This window comes from Dicentrarchus labrax, unplaced genomic scaffold (assembly GCF_905237075.1).
Source record: "Dicentrarchus labrax unplaced genomic scaffold, dlabrax2021, whole genome shotgun sequence".
NCBI classification, from domain to species: Eukaryota; Metazoa; Chordata; class Actinopteri; family Moronidae; genus Dicentrarchus; species Dicentrarchus labrax.
Genome location: NW_026136712.1, coordinates 4,947,494 through 4,970,460, shown reverse-complemented (window position 1 = coordinate 4,970,460; position 22,967 = coordinate 4,947,494). Strand labels below are relative to the sequence as shown.

Genomic DNA, 22,967 nt, shown 5'->3' with positions numbered 1-22,967 from the left:
TGCTCCAAAAAACACAGGCTACACATTACACACTAGTGACATCGATCCCTAAAACCCCAGCAACAGACCAAACCCAATCAAAAGACCCAGTAGCAGATTCAGTTGTATTAACACTGGTCTACCACTAGAGGGAGTTTATAGATCACTACAGACAGAGTAACAGTTCCTAACATAAATGGTGTGACTTCTGTGTATTATAAATATATTTATATTGGTGCCAGCTGCATTGCTCAACATGACAGTGCACATGGCAGTGTGTGTGTGTGTGTGTGTGTGTGTGTGTGTGTGTAGGGTGTGTGGAAGGGTGTGGAAGCAGGCTGCGGGCAGGACAGGAAGTGCTTTGGCTGCGGAGAGAAGTGAAATCAAGTTTGAAAAGGAGATAATCACAACCCGTGGATGCTCATCATGGACAACCTCACAGGCTACGGAGAAACGAGAAAAGGCCAGAACTGGAAGGTAAAAAAAAAAAAAAAAAGCTGCTGCGCCAACATGCATGCGGCATGCCATTCCAGGAAGAGGAAGAGTCACAAATTTGCAAAGAAAAGAGGAACAGAGAGGATCAGCTGGCACATGAGCAACATTTTCCCCGAGTACCTGTACAAAGATGTATATCAAAGCCAGGGGCACTATGACAACAAGGAAGATGGGCGTGCTGGAAACGATAACTATCATGGTGGAGAGAGACATGAAGGCGGTGCCCAGTAACATGAGCACAGTGGCTGGAAGAGCCTCGTCTATGACGTAGATGTCCTTGGAGAAGCGGTTGATGATGCGTCCTATAGGCGTGGTATCAAAAAAAGACTGGGGCGTGTGAAGTTTGTTGGTGAGCAGATTATAGTGCAGCTTCTTGGCTGCGCCGATGTTCCCCATGGCTAGTGTGAACGAAGACATCATGACCAGGATACCTGGGGTGGGGTTGAACCAGAGGAGTATGAGTGGAGGATAAAGATATTGGAGAGAATGGTTAGAATGTGGAAGGAGAAAGCAGTGGAATCACTAGTAGACACAGCCAGCATCTGTCCTGAATGTAGGGATGTAAAGGTTCACTGTAAAAGGAACAGCAGTTAAACATTACATACACATCCACAGCCTCCATGCTTCCAACAGAAAACACCCATCAAGAACAATGCATGCTAATTGTTATGTGTAGATGTAATTCTGGTCCTTTAGGTCTTTTTTGTTGAATCTCCAGTGAGCTTACTGAATGAAAACAAAGCTCGACTGGCTGAAAAGCAAACATATTCAGTTCATTTCGTGCTGTGTGAGTGGCACCATGGAGTTAAATTATCTGCTCAGGTTGAAAAGTCATTTCAGCACCATGATGTGCCAACAATGCAACCTCAAAACAGTTTTCACCACTTTGCAAAAGGCAGTTTCTACTAAATTATCAAACAGTAAATGTACAGAAATGAATGGGCGTTCGCGATAAAATAATCATTCATTGCTTATTGTGATACTCAAGTGTTTCTTACCTTGTGCAATGCCCAGTGCTGCGTACACCCCCACCCTCATAGGAACATTCTCCTGAGTCTGATTTTTTGAGGCGTCATTGGTCCACTCGCTCAGCCAGATGTTCGCTCCGATTGACGCGGCGCTCTGGCAGCCGTACAGGAAACAGATGAACACTGACAGCAGAGGTCCCACCGCCATGGCGTACTCCAGGTACACCTTTGCTTTCACCTGGTTAGGATTGACAGAACGGTTAACAGACTGTGGTATAAAAGTCACAGTTACGTTTTATCATGTAGATAATTGTTTATTGTTATTTTATGTTACTATGAAGTGTCTAAGCATTTTAATGAGACCCATCTTTTTAGTCTGTTAGCACCAGATTCTACCTCAGTGTAAAACTAAACTGTAAAACCTTCCCTTAAAATAAGAAGAGGCCTAAGAATAAATAAAGGTAGAAAGTGTACTTATTGGCTAAATAGAAGTTATCACTGTATTGATGGTACATGTATCATTTAGGTGAATATACATTTTTGAAGGGTTATCATAGATGTATTGACTGAACAGGTACACGTTTACTTGGTGTACATTCTTATACAGTATAGCTATAGAGAATGTGGTGCTTTTGTTGTCTCCTGGCATTTTTAGCTGTGAAGCCTCTCTATGAGCTGTTGGTGAAACCTACTCACTCACAGGATCACCATTAGATAGGCACGCTCTGGTACGTTGTTCGCAGTTACGTGATCCTGATGACGCTCAAAATTCATGAATGAGGCAGGAAGTGAAAGGCAGAATGGATGGAAAGATAAAAGCCCATACTGTGCTACTTGTTTACAAACTGTGTTAAATTAAGGCCAAAAACCTATTTTGAGGTCCCAGTGACCTTTGAGTGCAAAGTGTCACAAATTCAGTGTCCAACTGTGAAATATGGTCACAATCTGCCCTTCTGTTCCTGAGTTATGGTGTTGAATAACAGCCAAATAAGTGTTTTTCGAGGACATTATGATGTGACACTGAAGTTGACATTTGACCTTTTGGGTAAAAAATGTCATCACATTGTTGTATCCACTTAAACGTCTGTGTGAAATTTTCATAATTCATCATTTGGACTGACCCTGCCTGTCTCCGCAGTCTCTGCCTGGATGAGTTTCTCCGTCTCTTGTGGTTTCTTTTTCTCTGGCTGCTCTGAGTGTTTCCTCTGGCTGCAGCCGTGTCTCCTCACTGAGCGCGCTCTGGGGTTCTCTCCGTCTGCTGAAATTATACTGATCTGTCTGTATGGGGACAAACAAATAATATCAATATATGCCAGTATATGCGCTTATTGTGACACTTAAGTGTGAACAGTATATGTGGAATGACCAAATAATGATATTCAGTCGGCAGATGTTTAGAAAAAGGCTCATTACAATACAGGTAGTTAGAAAGAAACTAAATCTTAAAGTTGTTCCTTTACCTTATGAAATTTCTCTTGGCTTCATTGATCCCCGGCTCATTGTCAACCATGTCTATGTGGTTGCTAAGGGCATCGTCGGGGAACAATTCCTCATCTTCAATTAACTCATCTGTAAAAGCAGTGTTAGCATTGTGTTACACAGCTTTTTTCCTAGAAGCTCAACCATAAAAATCATATGAGATGCAGATATATGAGACACTATAAGAGCAGAGGAAGTGATGCTCTACCAGTGGCCTCGTCCTCCTCTATGATGTCCTCCAGGGCGTAGTTCCTGAGAAACTCTGCGAAGGCTCCATTCTGATTGAGCAGCTCCTGGTAGGAGCCCATCTCTGACACCCTGCCATCCACCATCACCATTATGTTATCCACCTGAGGCAGGAAGCTGATGCCATGTGTCACTAGAATACGTGTCTGGAGTCAACAAAAAGAAAACAAAGTTATCCCAATAAAACACACACATTCTAATATCAAAACAAAGATAGGCACACCATTATGGCAAGCTCAACTTCAGTGAAACATTTATTACAGCGAGTGTGATAATATGCACACTTTCCCAGCAGATTCCTCCCACACAGGAACAGGTCTTATCAGAAACTGGTGTCATAAATATGAAAAACCAACAAGTAATAAAGTGATAAAAGATACCACTTCCTTTCTAGTAAAAAGATAATATATAACTTCCTCTACTGAAGCGAGACAGTTTACAGCCATGCTAACAGCTCTGTGAGGCTGTACATGGGCACAGCAGTGCTTTAAACTAAATACTAATGTCAGCATACTGACAAGAAAACCTAGAAAGTTGTTCACCATGGTCACCATCTTTAGCATACTTTAACGTGTTAACGTGCTAACATTTGCTCATTAACACAAAGCAGAAAGCACAAGGGATGTGCATCTGCATCACTGGAGCTGATGTGATTCGTACCTCGATGCATTTCCAACGAACTGATACATTAAAGATCCATACAAAGCAGCTACTGATGTGATAAGATTCACCCCTATTACAATGCAGTGTGATTCGACACAATTTGATTCAGTGCAATACAATGCAAAAGAACATGATGCTATGCAGTTCAATATGGTACAGATAGTTTGATTTTACTTCTTTGGTTCTTCTCAAGCTGTTTGAGAAGCAGTTTAGAGAGGAGGAATTCATCTAAATATAGAATTATTGGTCACATTACATTTATCATTATATTAAATAATATAGGCACAGGGCCTAATAATGTACTAGTTAAATATAGTATAGTACAAAGTATAAATTCATTGGTTTTTACTAGGGATGAAGAATAATTATTGCAATTTGTCTACCTCTGCAGTGTAGTTTAAAGGGGCTTTTTCACCTCACAAACTGATGTGTGTCAAACCTAGATTTCGACTCTCCTCACCTTTCCCTTTAGAGCGCCCTCTGGGCCAATGAGGTTGTCAAAGATGTGTTTGGCCACGTGGGCGTCAACAGCAGACAGCGGGTCATCCAGCAGGTAGACATCAGTGTCACTGTACAGAGCCCGGGCCAGACTCACCCTCTGTCTCTGCCCACCAGAGAGGTTGATACCCTGCAGGATTGAGACACCAGAATCACTTTGTTGACTCTGGCTGTTGGCCAATATACCATGCGCATTTCAGTTACATATCAGGGAGTACAAAGGGTATTTCTCAGGACTTAAACTTAATCCAGTGGTGGAAAAATGTCTAGGAAACTAAGAACTAACAGAATTGCTGGAAGGAAACCAAAGCTGACAACTGGAAACAGAAACAAAAAGTGCTTACTGAGCAAGAGAACTGAAAACGGAAGCGCTTCTCTCTCATACCTTCTCTCCTATCTCAGTCATGTCTCCTCCAGGCAGCACTTCCAGGTCAGGAGTTAAGGCACAGGCTTCCAGCACGCAGCGGTACTTCTGCTCATTATAGGGTTTCCCAAATAGGATGTTGTCCCGCAGGGTGGCATTCTGTATCCAGGCCTGCTGAGGTACGTATGCCACTGATCCCTGAGGAGAGAGGCAGACAAACTTCTGTTTACACCACTTCCTCTGATGACAGATACGGCAATTAGCAACCCTTAACATGTGTTCTGTGTTCTATATTCTATAAAATGGTGTCAGATTTCTTGTTCCTGAAAGGACAGTGTCTCCTGTTGTTTTTTGCCATAGAGATATTTCAAAAGATTACACCTAGACAGACTATAATGCATTCATCCCTGGATTTTATGTGCTCTTTATCTGTCTTTCCCAGTCTTCCCCAAAAAAATAACCACTCAGGAGATTCAGTTAACTAATACCATCTGCCACAGGGTCTGAGACTTCTGAATGCAGCCTGCAACAGTAACCAAAACTGCATTAATTGATTTTTATTGATCACTTAGGGGCAGCTAACTTCTGAGGGAAATATCTGGGGCTTTAGCTGCATTATGTTGAGAAGAACAGTGGGTTTATCATAGCTAAAAGCAAGGGTAATGAGAGGTGAGACTGCATCTAAACAGAACGTTTGTACGCTGTAAAAGTAATGAGCTAATAGAAGCTAAAAAGATCCATGAAGTGAAGTCCTACCCGAATAGAAACCTCTCCTTCCAGTTTCTCCATTTCACCCAGCAGCGCAGAGATCAGGGAGGACTTCCCACAGCCGACGTGGCCCACCACTGCCAGCAGGGAGCCCTGGGGCACCATCACGTTAATACTACAAACACACAGTCACACGTGTTTTGAGAATGGCCTCTCAGGTTTGACAACACAAACAAACAGGAGCAAACATACAGTAGATTGCTTGTGTACATACTTGTGTAGAACAGGAGGATCTTCTTTGGCCCAGCTGAACTTCCCGTTGACGACTGTTAGTGAAAACTCTGTTGAGCAACAAAATGTTTTTGAATTGGTGCCAGGTGCACTGTAGTCTGACAGGACAAAAGACTGAAAGGCATCATTTAACCAGTAGTCATCCCGAAGCTCTGCAGGCTTCAGGCACTGGGTAAAAGGTACAGAAGGGAGGAAGTGACTTTGCCTTAAAGCCTTGAATTATCAATGGAATGATGGCATATAATGACAATGCACATTTTCTCGAGGTACTGCAATTATTAATGTCTGTTTAAAGCATGTGCAGTGACACCAGACAGAAAAAGAACTGCCTGAAGCTGGGCAGGGTGGGAACAAAAGAAAGAAACATGTTGTTTTAACCACAGTCAAAAGAGGAGCAGTGTTTCATTCTACCTGTTGCTATGTTCTTTCGGTCTACTGAATTTGGGTCCAGTTCATCGTGACTCAGGAAATTTTGAATTCGCTTCAGTGAGACGCTGGCCTGCGAAGCAGAATAAACACAGGGGCACTCAATGAAACACAAGCAGAAAATGAAGGTGAGAAACGCAGAAAAAGGGAAAAAGTTCCTACCTGCACTATGCTGCTGATGACCTGGGGAAGCATGTTGAGAGGAAACCTGAGGATGTTAAAGAGTGAGAGGGACACAAAGGCCTTCTCTGCATCCAGGATGTTGTTCTCATCCACAGTCACATACACGGCAAACGTTGTCAAGGCAACCTAGAAACACAAACGGATCGCTCAGGCATCAAGGTCTATCAGTTTACTGTACACATGTACAGCAGTCAGTAGTGTGATGGTACACCCATTTGCACATTTATCAACCAGTGAATCAGCAATGACCTGACTGTCAACAACTGGTGATATTCATGTGTTTATTTTATTTTATTTATTGATTTTAAATATTTTTTATAGTATAATATATCTTTATTTCCTTTGATTAATAGGATAGCTGAAGAGAAGATAGACAGGAAAGAGGGGAGAGAGAAAGGGAATGATACGAAGCAAAGAGCCACAGGTCGGATTCGAACATATGGCCGCTGCAGCAAGGAGCTACCAGTCACCCCGAGTGTTCATAATGGTGTATTATTAAGAGTGTATTATGTGAGAAATGTATATCAGTCAACTAATTGCTGAATTAAATGCAGACATGTGACCTATAAAATCTGATGTAGATAACTGAGCAGTTGTTCACTCACACTGCTCCCATGTTATTGCATTGGCTGTCACGACATTTCTCTGCTTCTGCTTTACTTAACACAAAACTAACATGCTTTTCTCTAGGTTCATGATTTGGGTCAGTAAACAGGCAGTCAGCTGATGCACATCAGTGTTGTGTACTGTTGCTATGACATTTGACTTGTTCTGCTTGTAGGTAGCTGGTAGGCCGAGAGCAAGGTAAGATGTGAGATCTACTATCTATCCTGCCAGCAGATGGTCTAGTGTAAAGGTTGCTAGAAGTTCCAGAAAAGTTTACACATTACTGTAAACTTGTACAGCATAATAAAAGAGTCTGCAGCCCGACAGGGTTTACATTCACCAGGAGGACACAAACAGGACTCCAAAAGTCATATCAATTACACAATAAAAAGCACTGGGTCAAAACCCCCCCACTGGTTCTGGTTATCCCTGTGTTGTGTCGGTGCTATACTGACCCCACACTGGGCTTAGTTTTCTAGTGTGTACAAGATTGACCGGAATATTCTCTTCCTTCTACAGTTTCTAAACAAAAGAGCTCTTTATCACCAGGTTTCTAAAATAGTTTCTAATAAAGCTCCTTTGTAATGTATTTTTGACCACAAACTAGGCTATCTGAACACTTGCCGAATTGTATTTACAGCTGTCTGTCAAACATGCCTTTTAGGCTTATGAAGGGTGCCTGGAGGCAACAAGACTTCCTCTGAAAAACACCTGATTGGCAAACAACACTGCTGACTTGTACGGACATGCTGTTTTGATTTACTGGGTCTCATGTTCAACTTTTACTTCACAAGAAAACAAAATGGAATAAAAATGGTCTGACATTCACCAAATGCTTAATTCCTGACCGATCACTCAGCAAAGAGTCTCTTGAAAGAAAGCCAGTTCCCAGACATTTAGACTAAGCCTACCAGAAAAGGGGCACTGGTCCAGGCCATGGTGGACAGCGCTCCCAGATAAGCTGTCTTGCGCAGAACGTTGAGCTCCTTTTGCCGGATGGCCAGGACCTTTTCTTTGAACGAGTTCTCCCAGGCGTACAGCTTTAGGACTTTGATGCCGTTCAGGATCTCGTTCATCAGCTTAATGCGAGAGTCCTTGTACTGCATCTGCTCCACCTGGAAGAGAGGAAGAGGATAACGAAGAGGAGCAAAGAAGACAAACTGTTCTTTATCTGTAAATTAATAGATCAACCAAAACACCAAAAATAGGGAAAGTGGATAAAGGTAACTTCCTTTAACTGCTAACCCCACCAATAATTTAAAATCATGTACATTTACATTTGTCACTCTTGCTTGAATTACAGTACACTTTGGTATCGACTAGATCAGACATGGTTTGACCAAAAGTAGTAGTAAATTTCCTTCAAATGTAACTGATGGGGGACAAAAAAAAATGTAGATAAAATGTAGAATGCATTTTGCACATTTTGAAATCGCATTATGAATAGGGCTGAAATTAACAGCATTTTCTCAATTAATCAATGAGATGTTTGGTTCAGAAAATGATAAAAAATGTCACTCAATATTTCCCAAAGCCCAAGGTCCTCAAATGTCTTGTTTTGTACACAACCCAAAGATATTCCGTTGACGTCAGTCACAGAAGACTGAAGACACCAGAAAGTAATTGCATTTGAGAAGCTGAAATCTGTGAATCTGGACTTGGTCTTAAAAAATGGCTCCAAAAAATGTATTGATTATCAAACACAAATCGACAACTAATCAATTAATTAACTAATCATTGCAGCTCTAAAAATAAAGAAAGCTCTTCGTGTCCAACAGCAGGAATGATTACAACAAGCAAAACCAGTTTATTTACTCTTAATGTGCAAATCAAATTAGCAAACAATTTTGTTTGGAATAATTAATTTAAAATAACGTGTCAAACAACAAATATGCTTATATCACTGATATAGTTCCTCTGAGAGTAAATAGACAACAACACAAAATTATTAAGTCCTAGTTCGACTGTTCATACCTGGTAGGCTCGGGTCTTCATGGCGATCACAGCGTTAAAAGGGATCAGCATGATCATGACAGCCACCCCAGCCATCACAGAGGGACCGAGGTTCTGTAAAATACAGCAGTAAATAGAGATAAGGCAAAAGTCTCTCGTGTTCAATAATTGTGTGAAATGCCTAGTCGTACAACAATCCATGTATGATTTGTAAACGTACCTGCCAGAGGAAATATAGTGCCAAAATAATCTGAAGTGGAGCAGACCACAACATGTTGAGGAAGGTGGTGAGGTCCATGAACCTCTGTGCGTCCACAGACATCAGGTTGACTACCTCTCCCACCGTAGACGAACGCTTGGCAGCATTAGTTATCACTAACGCCTGCAGCACAATGAGGAGGAGAAAACCTATACTCAACTACTTGCACTCAATGTCTTTTCTGTAAAGCACACTTGATCTCCTCTAGAATGAAATGTGCAATATTAGGTTTCTTTTAGCATTAATGCATTTGTCCATGTGCATAGTAACACAACGTCAGAAAGCAAAGATTTGAGAACTTGGTGCATACCTTCCTGTAGATAGCTCCTATGACAGCAGTGCGTACATTCATCCCGGTGACAAAACAGTACTGAAAGTGATGATGGAGGATGAGAGTCTGCAGGAAGGCTGTGAAGAACATAAGGAAGGCCAGCGAGTAACCCCACCAATCAGGAACTCCCTTCTGTTTTGTGAACAAGATCAGCATCCTGTAAGAGTGAAGAAAGGGAAGAATTCCTAAACACACCACAACAAACTAATATGAAAACAGCTGTGTTGATAACAGCACGTAGCTTATGTAATCTCTCATTTCCCTTCACATGGTCTGTAGATACACACATCTACTCTGCAAGCAAACAGTTAGTGTGAGTTTGCATAAACACATTGGCTGAGTTCAAATAGTATTTTTTGTGAAGCGAACTGGAAGTATTTCAGTGGCAGCCAAGATAAGAGCTGTTTGAATTCTCAATTGAAGTTGACTTGGATACTCTCAGCACCACAGTTGTCTTTTCTTAAGTCCTTATGACGTTTTCCATCGAGGTCAAGGAAAAGTGTTGAGGAAAGGACAAAGGGCGTCATTTTTCTTTCGACCACAGTAACTATCTACTGTGAATGTTGCAGTTTATGGAAATTCAGCTTTAGGCACACTATTCATTTGTAGTGAAAGTAATGTAAAATGATCAGAATTGAATACAATTGGTAATAACTTGGAATTAACCTGCAGAACACTGCAGTGTGGCTTTACACAGAAACAAAAAGTAGACACATTTTCTAGTCAATTTTTTCACGGTTTCCCAATCAACTTTCAGTAAGGTCTTAAAATATAACTTCTGACTGTGAGACACAGTCTGGCCTCTCTGCAACTTATGACCCCTAATACCACTTTAAAGTCAAGCATTCAGCAGACGATGCAGATGAATTATTTAGAATTTCTCACACTGGCAGACACATTAGCAGCCTTTAGCCTCCCAGCTGTGAGAGGGTCAGCACACCTTCATTTACATGATCCCAATCTCATCTGAGGCTCATCGCAAACATGGCCTGTATTTTCAGCAGCTGTCTGCTAGCAACGAACAGCCTGTGTTTGTGCAGGCAATTCGATTTTGGTTTCATGTAAACAGACCTCGCAACAACATGTTGTTGACAGTCAGGAAACTGAAGGCATGTTCTGACAAAATGTCATCTGTGGCTACCAAAGTTCCACTCACAGAAATCAAAGCAGCTGGAATACTGATCTGATACTGATATGTTAACATTAAATGAGTTCTTCACATACTGACAATACTTCACATACCCACGAGTGTGCTAATTCAGCACTTCCCAATTCCTTTTTTTCCCCTCCTTATGTTGGTGTCTGTAGTGTCAGATTACATTATGTTCATAAAATGAATATAAAATGGAAGAAATGTATTTTTAAAAAAAATCAGTGTAGTAAATCATGGGCTCCATATTTTTGAATAGAGCAGAAGCACTGTCATTCCAAAAAAAGGAGAAAAGTTAAGCCTGCAATACTAGTCTATTAATATTACACAGGTTCAATATTAAGATAAGCTCTATGAAGGAAGATGATCTGACAGATGGCTATAATACCAGAGAATTTGAAATTAAAATTAAACTCGATGCTAAATATGAGTTTTTCCTGTTGCACCAGTGACTAAGCAGATATCAGTAGTAATTATCCTTATTCAACCAAATTACCGTAATAAAATACATACAGGGAAACTATGTGCTTAACCACATCTAGCTCCATATAGATAGATAGATAGATAGATAGATAGATAGATAGATAGATAGATAGATAGATAGATAGATAGATAGATAGATAGATAGATAGATAGATAGATAGATAGATAGATAGACAGATATATACTTTATTCATCCCCAAGGGGAAATTCACAGACAAGACTTTTACATAACACCTAAATATAAATTCTTTATTAAAATCTTAAAGGAAACATACTGTATTTAAATAACAACTTTGCATCCTGAAAAAGGATAGTATGTATTTTAAATAAAGACAGCTACTATTCATGGATTGCAAACCAGCATGCAAAAACACAAATACCACATGCAAAAATACATCCTGAAAATAATATCTGGGAGGACTGGAACAATGGTAGTTTGTTGGTGTTGGAAACTTGCAAATATGGAAGCACGCGTTGGCTACACGTGACCTCTCTTTTTACCTGAGCAGCTGAGGGTTGACGAAGGTGACGACATCCTGCAGGACCTTGAAGGCCGAGCCAATCAGAAAGTAGGGCCCAAAGGCTCTGATGAGGGCACGTAGGAAAGACGGCTGGCGGGGAGCAGCTTTCTTATTGGACAGCAGCACCTCTACTTCCTCTGGGCTGCTTTCTCCTCCTCCTCCTCCTCCTCCTCCTCCGACATGGTTGGTGGTTGATGGTGGGGGCTTGGAGTAAACAGCCTGGCTGGACAGATTCTGTTCACTGGAGAATTTGAAATTTGGGTGGTTGTTTGGGATAGGAAAAAGATGGAGAGAATAACAGGTAAGGATAGGTTAAGTCTCATCATAACTACAACAGACTATACTTTTAAAATATTTCTTAGCTGGAAACGTGTGTTTAATGATTTAAAAAGGAAAACTATTTAGTACAGGTTGAAATAGGGCTGTGTATTGGGAAGAATCAGCAATATGATACGTATCACGATACAGGGGTTACGATTCAGTATACTGCGCAAGATTACATCGCATTATAATTATTTATTCACCATATAAATGGGAGTTTTTTCATACTTCCGCTCTGTACACCGCAGGAGCCGGTCTAATTATTTTGGATGCAGCCACTGGTGGCAACTTTATTAGTCTGCTAGGTTTACTAATGCTAGCGGTGCACCCATAATGACTTCCTATTTCATAGGCCTGTGTTTTTTGTGTTCCGCTAGTTTTGCTTGTGGACTGGAGTTGGTGGAGATCAAACTATAGCCACAAAGAGAGGGAACATTGGGCTTAGATTCATCAGGTGGCTGGAAATATGACTTCAAATGAATGCTAATTTTGTTACATATCTGCTGGATGTTTAAATAGGCAACAGTTTGCTAAAGTTTAAGCCATATGTTGCGTTACGTCTCTGCTGCCCCCAAGTGCAAAAATCAACTAATACAGGTTTAAATAAAGGAAATTGTTCAGCATCCAATTCTTCATAGCAGATGGACAGTCAGATAGAATAGCTAACCTATTTAACTGATTTGATTTAAAGGAGTGGAACAACGGAGTATCATCTGCATAACAACAATAAGATGCACTCAAAACTGTCCAAGCTAAGCAGTAATTCACTGTCAGGATGTAGGTTATGAAATAAACTGGCCTGAGCTGTGAATGGATTTTAGCCACTACTTATACTTCCTAAACACATTTCACAATTTATCAGTTGAAACGTAACCCTGACTGCTTGTGGTTGCATTTGTTCACAAGAATGTTTATTTGTTCAGAAAGTTCTCAGACAGTGACACATAATGCAAGAAAACCAGAAAAATCTATTCTAATACCAGCTTAAAGTGTAGGAGTCGGATTCCAGCAGTGAACTAATGGGCAACTACAGTTGAACAGGACAACTCTGATGGAATTCAGCCTAACACCAAACAGGTTTCCAGAGTACAAGTGAAAAGGTCTAATCGAGCTTTTCCATATCATTTTACAAGCTGTTCTCAGAGAGAAAGCACACATTGAAACTCCGACAGGGAAACTGTGACACCGAGAGAGGAAGCAGCCTGGAGGTCAGAGTTCAGTGGTTGTGCACGAAATTCCCTTTTCGCTGGAACTGAAGTCCTGTTCTCAGTGACCAAACAAATAATATCCCCAGTATGTAGCTGAATACACTTGAACAGTGGAATGCAATATATTGCAGACATGGGAAAGGTAATTAATTCTGCAGCACATTATATGGATCAGTGGGGGTTGGATGTAATCCTTCAAGGCTCTGACAGTATAAACCTGTCAAAAATACATCAGAGCAACAACGCTACATAAGAAAGCAGAGCAATGCATTTCATATGTTCTCTGTGTGTGTGTGTGTGTGTGTGTGTGTGTGTGTGTGTGTGTGTGTGTGTGTGTGTGTGTGTGTGTGTTCTTTATTTTTGCTTTCATCTGTTTCCCACAGTTCTTTTAAGTATATATGGAGCAGCAGTGGTACCAGTTTCACATTTTAAATGCAGCTATCCTGCTGCTAGGGTTACAAAACCATGCTCATGGTTTCACTTCACACAAGAAGGGGTGAACATCTGCGCACACACACACACACACACACATATATATAACTACACACAAAGAGCCCTGCCCTCTAAGACAACATCCTCTCCCCTCTCTGTTCTGACAAGGAAGTAAAATAGGGGGAAGCTGACAAGATTTTTACTTAAATGTTTTTGATACAAAAGGAAAAAAAGAGCATTTATAGGGAATTGGGAATTAGCTTGCAGACCACAAATCTGAAGTCTCATTCAGTAAGTTTACATGCACTGAAGTAACCTAGTTAGTGTCTAGATGTCTACTCATCATTTAAAAAGGAAAAAAAGAGCTTGGATTCTCCTGGATAAACAGTATTTCTTATCCATATATCACCAACAATGAATAGAACATACTGGACTAACGTATTGTGTATATATCCAAAGCCTGATTTATCTTTTTCCTCTGTGCCGAAGAGCTCCATTATTGTCCAAAAACTTAATACAATTATAACACATCAAGGAGCCCCACTTTTGCACTGGGTGATATGTTTCTTCATTACCATTAACACACAGACATTGCCCTGCTGCAGGAAGTACTAAAGCAACAAATGTGTATTAATCCATATGTGTGTGTGGGTGTTGTGAGGACTAAAATGAATGGATGGAAGTTGACTTTTGGTTTACATTTGCATGCACTGCTTGTTGCACTGCATGCAAATGTAAAGCAAAACTGTTGCTGCATTGTTTGAGCAACCGTTTCTAAAAACTACAGTGAACAGCTGTTTTGGGAAGTTAGTGATCTTTTGTGAATATAAGTGTGACCCATTTTTGAAAGTGTTATATCTTCAGTAGGAAACAATTAGCTTGGGGCTAACAAAGACTTTCAGAGAGGGAAAGTATCGCTGTGGCAGAAGTGCAGAGAGATGAAAGGAAACATCGACACCCCCAGCTGTGTACAAGATAATTGAATGCAAAATTGTACTGAAAAACAAAAAAAAAAAAGTTAAAAATGTTTTAACAGCAAAACAGCAGACTAAATATAAATGCACAAAACCCCGCAGAGTAAAGACCCTGGCCTCTCACTGCACCCATCAGCACAGAGGCTCCAACCAGCAAAAACTAAATAGAAAGTCCTTGAAGCTGCAGCATCATCTGTCAGTAATACACTTACAATGAGCGAGCCTTGGTTCAAAATTATGGAAGCGGATAAATGTGATTATTGACCAGCTGTGCACATTGAAGTACACAGGTTACAGCAGCTCTCCAGTTTCCTGCTTTAATCCGAGTCCTCCCAATCACCTGCTGTCTTTGCATGTAAACATAGTGACTGTTCATACACTGTGACAACAAATAAAGCTACTATATGTGATGTACAGGGAAACATATAGCATGTACTGGATATTTCAGAAATGAACAATACACCCACAATTCATCCATTCCTCCCCTGTCTTCTTTTACAAACATACCTCTTGGCTTTGGCCTGCTCCTTCTCCCACTCTTTGAGGAGTTTGGGCACCGCCACTTTGGAGCTGTCGCGCTGGTTCAGAGTCCAAAGGTCCTTGGCCTCGAGGGGTATTTTGTAGCCTTTAATGGCCATACTAAGAGAGTGAAACAGCAGTTTAATCCAATCTGGTACATTGAGCAAATCTGCACTAATAACTGTAATTACTGTAAATAAATGAGACTTTAGAGGGTTTTCAGTTTCCACCCATCTCACTTGTTTTTGAATCTTTGTCAATATGTTTTCTCATGTCCCCTGTTGTGTGTTTCATTCTCCAGACAAAATATGATTCTAAAACTAAAATCCTTCATCTCAGAGACAACTCAGTAAAAATGCTCTCCACAAAGACACTTAATTGAGTTTCCTGGATTTTCTAATCATCATTATGCATTAGTGGATTGGATTTCACCGGAAATTGGTTCAATGTATTTTCTGGCACGAGGGGAGATTGGCTTACAGAGGAAAACAGAAAGACGAGGGTTTACTACCATCAGGAAGAGAGCAATATCCTCTTTGTTTCAGAAATCAAAAACAGATAATAACAGAACCGCTGGTGTCAGACACCAGGCTAATCAGCTGAAACAGGGTCTCACTTGTTTACAGTAATTACTAAGGCATAATTCCACAATTATCCAGTTTGTTGATGCTGAAACATTTTATATAACCCCTTCAGTAGTGAAAACTACAACAATATGATTTATACTAGCAAATAATGTAAGGAGCAAAGTGTTCAGTATTTTGTAAAAGATATAAATGAACCAGTGTCTTATGTATTTTTTATGCATTTAATATTGAACAGCTCCATATACAGAATACAGATTATTATGAACTGTAATTGCTTTGTATTTACTAATTACTAAAGCAACTAAATACATAAATACATACAAAAGTGTGTGTCTATGGATGTTGGGTGCAGTGGCAGAGAGCAGCGTGAACCCACCTTGTGAACCACCAAAACGTCATGGTGGAGAGAAAACCTGCTGTGGTTTCAGGGCAGGGATTCTGAGAAGAAAATGAAAAATGTGCAGAAAAATAGGCCAGAGAGGTTAAACAAGGATAGCAAGGACATACTTCTGTGAGCAGCCAGTAACAACCGTGTTCTGTGTGTGAGTGTGTGTATGAGTGTGTGACTAGCAAGGAGCAGCCCCAGAGCACACACTCAGACTTCCAACCGCTCAGAACACTGAATATACAATGTCAGCAGGAATCTCACATGTAGCATACAGACGCACACAAACACACATGGATTCTGCCCTACACTGCAGCAGGATGTGGGACTCACGGGGTCTGTGACAACGTTGGAGAAGAGGGGAGGTCTCTCATTGAAGCAGCAGAGGATCAGCTCACAGACCAACATGCTGAAGTAAAAGTAGAACGTGGTGAATCGCAGCTTGTCGGTCACTTCGCTCTGAAACAAGGACACACATACATAAAAAACAAAGAGGTGAGTTCAGACATACAGCTGCAAACATCCCCTGTTGAGCAGTGAGAGGCAAATTAGTCATGGATATCATGTATAAGAGGTTTTTTTTTAATGATACCTTATATTCTGTGCGCTCACAATAATCAAAATGTTTTCATGCAGGCAAATGTTGTAAAGGCCAACTTCCATCCATTCATTCATTTTAGTCCTCACAACACACACACACACACACACACACACACACACACACACACACACACACACACACACACACACACACACACACACACAGGGAAGTCATTCAATTTTCTTCCTTCCTCTGCACACAAACATCATATTTGTGCATGGGCTAATTTTCTGGATCAACGTGATTATGGCAGCACAGGTCTGCAGTATCCTGGGCTGACCTCAACACATGGCTGCTTGTTTAACCGTCTGCCTTCCTCACACTCTCACCGACTGACTGCCTGCTGCATGACTGTCTGGGGTTGGCCTTCTTTTCAAGTAATCAATAAGACTTTTAAATAGGAATTCTAAGTTGTCTTGATGGTATGTTTTGGTTTGAGGTATTTTTTGGCATAAAAGGAAGAAATCTAAAGCTTTGAAAAAAAATGGCAAAGACAACGGCAACTAATCTGTGACAACAGACACACCTTTTGCACCCCTGATGGCCTGTTAGGTGTGGTCTGCTGATATATAAGAAGGATTTGATGAACAAAGACCTGCCGTTTTAGCCTTACTGCTATCATGATGACATGCATTTTACATACATTTGTTGGGTCTGGTGGATATTTATTTGCCACTTTTTTACATGATCTACTAAGTTGAGGCCACCATCAACAATCCACAAAGGCAAGGGGTGGATGTGGTTGGGGGGTTAGCTGTAAATCATATTATCCATTACACATACAATAAGTAAATACGCATTACTCTGATTATTTACTGTAATCCAATCATTACGCTCATATTAACAAAGCCACTAACATTTCCGCTATAGAGTACTAAGTATGCTAATTACAGCGACTGTAGTTAGCAATGTCTTCTCAAGATGTAACAAAGAATGATGCAAAAACTTAAACCCACATTCAATTATTTGCCCACTTGGAGACTATGCGACAAAGTGACACACTGACTTATAAAGTTGTTAGACCAACAAACAGTTGCACGCTTCTTCACCCAGCAGACAATGAGCAACATTAGCATTGACATGGAGTTGTGTTTCTGGCAACCTGACAACTCCAATATTCACTCTTTTTACTGGAAACATGTTGTTGGAAACAATCCTGAGTGGAGCAGTAAGAGTGAAATTAAACAGTGAAGCTGCAGGCTGAAATGCCAAAACAACGAGCTGAATGACGCTACAACGCTGTATGAGTAAATGTCTCACAAAATATCACAGTTCCACACTGTAATGGTATACAGTATTACACAATTCTTATTATAATTACAGGAATGAAAACAAAAGGGTTTGTCTTGGTTGAACGCTTTATGATAATGTCACAAAATATTATATCCTGTACTTTTTTAATAACACTAATCCAGTAGAAGTCAATACTGTTGATAAGAAAATGTACACGGTATGATAACTGTCAATTTTGATGCCATTGGTACACCACTGCAATCCTAATTTAAGTGACCCCTTTCACACAGTCATGTGATTTATTGTTAACATTCAAAATTAAGGTTATAGCAGCTTTAAGGTAACCTTTGTTTTTCAGCCTTTATAGTAGTGTTTAATAGGTCACCAATCACTTTGCTCCCAAAAGAAAGGGGGACTTATTTATGAGTCTTGTAATTCCAGTGGATTAGAGCTCTGCAGTCCTGAAAGCCAGTTCTCAGCACCTAGCCAAGTAGTCACCTGGGTCAGTGGTATCAACAACTGTAGTGTATCAATACCAGTGGACATATTATGATCTATTTGTGCTGAGGGGCTACTTTTGATACATATTTTACATTTCCCTCCTTGGCTTTCCATGCGGTCCTGTCTGAGTCCGTATCTCCCTCCAGCCTTACACCACACACTGTCTTATCTTGTGGCCTGCAGGGTCTGTTTGCTGTGTAGCACTAGAGGTGAGATAAGTATGCTAGGAACAACAGGCCTACTATTCCCTCTCCACTGAGTGCTTCACTGAGCTGACCCCTTCAAAACAAACCAAATACTGAGCAACAAACGGGGGGGGGAGTTGAGTGATGAAGTAGAGATGTAAAGAAAATGGCATGAAGTACAAGTAGGTATTGGGACAAGAAAACTGGGGATGAGAGTCTGAGGGAGACGATGAGGAGGGAAGATGAAAGGGCACCAGGCAGAGAAGATGATGACAGACATGTGAAAGGCGTTTGAGGGCTGAGGCGTGTTCTCACCTGGCTGGAGGCCTGTAGGATCTTGGAGCGGAAAGGCACGATGGCACACAGCACAGACAGGAACCAGAAGATGAAGAGGACCCCTGAGGACTGAACCCCGCGTAACCTCTCAAACTGGATCAGGAACGTGGCCAATAGCTGAGAGAGGAGGGAGAGGGATATTACACGGAGAGAGGAAAAAGGAATGGAGGGGGGGCAGAGGCCAGAGATTGAGTTAGATTAGTCAAGACAGACTCACTGAGGGCATGTAAGGTAAACCACAGTCTGACTGGGTCAGTCTTTCATGCTGACTGTTCCTCCATCAAACGCTGGGTTAGACGGGCTGTACTAGGAGTTGTATGGCTTTTCTGTAAGCCAACATTGCCCTCAGAAGAACTATGGATCTCAAGTAGGCTGCTCTACGTGAACGTTTTCAGCCTTGCTATTGCAATGCCAGTACATTAGGTTACCAAAAACACTGGCATATCTCTGATAGTCTATTGTTAAACAAGACACATGGTGCGGCCCAAATGCATCAGGTTTTGAGTATGTAGTGTGTTCACACTGGAAAAATAAATAAAGTATACTGAACCCAGACAGGATGCATACTAAATACACTCGATTACTGAATGTGCTGTCAGTGGACACTTTTCTTCTATAATGGAATGTACAAAGGAAATGGAAGAGATGCTCAAAGCTGGAGAAAAAAAAAAAAATTGTGGGTGGTGGTAAGACAGCTCCAGAAAGATCACAGAAGATCTCTTTATGAAGTTGAATGGGGTGACATTCCAAAGTCACAGTTTAATTGACGTCCAGTGGCACATGATATGTATGATTTCCTCTTAGTATCAAATGGTTTACCATTATATGGTATGTTGATTTTGTTTGTGTACTTACCGTTAAGTAAGTACACAAAGTAATAGCATACTATGATGATAGTAGTACATACGGTATACAATTAATATGTGATATGGATTTCGACACACCATAAGAGGCTGCTGTAAGCTAAATATTTCAGCATGCTAAAATGCTCACAATGAAAAACGTCTCAAGGAGGGACCCCCATCCCCTCTGCGTTGCCTTTATGGGAGTTTAGAATACCCAGGCATCATTCGCGGACTGTCCTGTGAGCAATGCTGCGTCATGCCGGTGAGAATTGTGGAGCGTTGCTTGTGAGTGTCAGCGACCTAAAAAGCCAACCCTTGCCTTTGCATCACTGACTAGAACTTGCTGGGGGGAAAATGTGGACGAGCGCGGAGGTGGAGAGAAGGACGAGGAAAATGTGACGTTGGATTTCCTCTGTGACGAGAATGATGAGGATTGAGATACCATTCTTCCCTCTCTTGCGGCCCAGCAGCTCCATCGGTGGGGAAGAGCAGCCTTGCCCTACCCGCTGTGAAGTCAATGAGGTGTGCAAATGGATGGTGACCAGAGTTACTGGATGATAAGAGGTTACTCTGGGCTTGATAATGCCAACAGCGAGGTTCTGGGGCTCACAGATCCCCCGCTGCTGGAGCAGGTAGTGGTGTACCATCTCTATCCCCATCGCCTCGGCGGGACCCACCCATACAGGCAAGATGGAGATTCTCCCTGCTGTCACCCTGCTTACAGCTTACCAAGCTGAGCTGTTCCAGGATCTGGGCCACCTTTTAGGCAAGGTAAGGAGATAGTGTCATTATGGACCTCATCCTCCGTGAGTCTGGAGGTGCAGTTCAGGGCTGTGGCGGGGGAGAGATTCCTGTGGCTAAATCGCCAGCCTGCCGGACCAGGATAGTCAGGTCATAATGGGTCCCCGTTTGACCCATCATGGGCTAAGGGCTTGTTTGGGGAGGCCTCCTATCTCTGCCTTCCCCGCAAGACAACACCTCGCCACCACAGCCATCCTGCCTGGGTTTTACAGCTGTGGTGGCAACAGGTCGTAATGATATTCTTTAATGGCCGCAAATTCCAGTCAGGGACCCAGCAGCACGCTGCCCAGGGCCAAATGCATAAAGGCAAAAAGTGTTTTGCTGCTGCCTGTCCTGTTGCTGGCACTGATGTCAGCCAAACAGATAAGTGAATTATACTTAATTACACTTATTGTCTGCTCACGGATCCTTGTTGCATTTTTCCCCTGACCAGGTAACATTTTACTGTTTTACGTTTAGTTTTTTTACACACACTTGGAACATTATTATTTTAAAGCCAAATAATCACGAACGTACGACAAAGACATTGTATATTTGAAGTTTTCAAAAAAACAAAGGTAGGAAGAAATTCAAACCAACTCTTTAAATATTTACAAGCTCAAAAAACTATTTACATATAAGATACAGGAACGCTGTAATCCAGAGATCCGGAGAGAAAGATTGAGAGGGAAGGTCAAACGTGCCCCACACACTACACATACTCGGCTCGGTTATCTTTCATCACTGTTCTCTGATACCATCTCTTCACTGTGCGCTTTGCATCAGCCTATATTTGTATATGTAAAAACATAGTTTGTATAATTCCACAGTACAATCTTTATACTGTACCAATGTTTCCGAGCCCTAACTTATGGAAAAAAGATTTTAAAAGGGATGAAATGTTGAAAATTGTTAACCCCAAAAACAAAGTTTTTGAACAAATGAAAAATTGCCAATGGGCAGAAAGTAGTTGAGAGTAGATTAAAAAAAAACCTCCTCTTAAAAAAAACCTACAAAGGCTTCATCTCTGGAGTTGTGCAACTGCATTTGGAACGACATATGCTCACCATGGTCATGCCAAGAACCAGCGGGGTGACAAAGTAGATGGGTGGCTGGCTGTGACCCTGCCGCAGCTCGTGGAATGTGTAGAAGAGATCTGTCCAACACACAATCCATAACAACAAGCCAAACGCCTGAGAGCAGACAGATAGAGAAAGGAGCAAAGGTGAAAAAACAGACATTTAATACTGTAAAAACACAGGGAAGTAAAAGATGATTAACTGGCCGGAAACACATCTAAACATTAGAGGGTGGTGGAGTGTTTTTGGTCAGTCCTGTGCTCATTGTTCAGTGTACTAATAACTATTTGCGTTTAAAGTGAAATTACATTAATTTTTGCAAAGAAATTAGTAATTATTCTTAGCAATGTCATCCCTAAAATCAACTCCGTCAACTGCCCACACAGAGGCCTGAAGCGAGACGCTCCACATCTGACAAAAAAATGGTCTTATGTTCGTTTGAAGTACCATTATAATTTCCTTACACTAAACGTGAGGTGAATTCTAATTTTACTTTTGAAGTATAACTAACTGTTTTGGAGACAGAGAAGAACTGACCGATATCAGCCAGATGCATCAATGTAATCTGGCTTTAGAGTACCCTGTGATAAAATATACAACAATGAAGTCCCCTCTCACCGTTTTGAATCTGTTCATAATGGACATCATGATGTAGCCTCTGTTGTTCTTCTTCAGATAGAAGAGGTAGATGGGGAAGACGGCCCAAAGGTAGATGCACGGCAGCCATGACAGGACAGAGAGCTGGAAACACTCTGGGAGGTCAGGCCGATCTGTGTGGAGCGTCTGATTGGCTACCTGCAGAGACACACAACACATGGGGAACAGCACTTTAGCCTGCAGTCCTACAGCTCTTATCAAACAACCCCAAACTGTACTATCTGAACCCTCCCGCTGACCAGCAGAAACAGACTGACACACAGATTAAACATACATCACCACACCACCACAACACCATCCGACCAGATGTTTTCCTTGAACTGAAATCTGTAAACACTTTGAGAAAACATTTGCACGTCTCTATGGTCAGGGGGCGGGAAAGATGATTTTAGAAACTTGGCACTGATACCCTCAGTGCAAGAACATAAAAACTTTTAATTCCAAGATTATCAGCTTTACAAGAAACCTCTCAGAAGCAAGTTAAAGGTCAGACCCACAGGAGGCTGACAACATTCCCCTAATTGCATGCATGTCCAGTGGTTTCTTTTTCTTTAACTAAAATCAGATAAAAATGCTGTGGGAGTCGTACTAGAAGGAAAAACTCCATTTCACAAACCCAGGAATGAGTACATGTGACATACTGAAGTGCTTACGGAGCTATGATACTGTGTTAAGACTTATTGCAGGTTAAACCAGCAACTGCTAGGGAAGATAAGTGTGA

General features: G+C 41.3%; 1 protein-coding gene across 3 annotated transcripts in view; it reads right to left on the bottom strand.

Annotated features, from left to right (window-relative positions):
* Positions 1-22,967, bottom strand: part of abcc3 (ATP-binding cassette, sub-family C (CFTR/MRP), member 3) — a 48,349-nt gene that overhangs the window by 10,447 nt on the left and 14,935 nt on the right. For 2 of the 3 annotated variants that reach the window (XM_051418826.1, XM_051418824.1), the window contains exons 2-22: positions 22,208-22,384; positions 21,578-21,703; positions 18,865-19,002; positions 16,363-16,488; positions 16,021-16,082; positions 15,046-15,177; positions 11,584-11,844; positions 9,429-9,606; positions 9,080-9,241; positions 8,881-8,973; positions 7,818-8,021; positions 6,280-6,426; positions 6,103-6,190; positions 5,675-5,741; positions 5,449-5,575; positions 4,714-4,890; positions 4,291-4,458; positions 3,130-3,313; positions 2,903-3,011; positions 2,564-2,720; positions 1,473-1,680 (exon numbers count right to left, since the gene is read on the bottom strand). In XM_051418826.1, the coding sequence (XP_051274786.1) occupies positions 1,473-1,680; positions 2,564-2,720; positions 2,903-3,011; positions 3,130-3,313; positions 4,291-4,458; positions 4,714-4,890; positions 5,449-5,575; positions 5,675-5,741; positions 6,103-6,190; positions 6,280-6,426; positions 7,818-8,021; positions 8,881-8,973; positions 9,080-9,241; positions 9,429-9,606; positions 11,584-11,844; positions 15,046-15,177; positions 16,021-16,082; positions 16,363-16,488; positions 18,865-19,002; positions 21,578-21,703; positions 22,208-22,384 (3,091 nt within the window). Of the gene's footprint in view, positions 1-594; positions 906-1,472; positions 1,681-2,563; positions 2,721-2,902; positions 3,012-3,129; positions 3,314-4,290; positions 4,459-4,713; positions 4,891-5,448; positions 5,576-5,674; positions 5,742-6,102; positions 6,191-6,279; positions 6,427-7,817; positions 8,022-8,880; positions 8,974-9,079; positions 9,242-9,428; positions 9,607-11,583; positions 11,845-15,045; positions 15,178-16,020; positions 16,083-16,362; positions 16,489-18,864; positions 19,003-21,577; positions 21,704-22,207; positions 22,385-22,967 lie in introns of all 3 variants that reach the window. The other variant, XM_051418825.1, reaches the window with a different exon arrangement.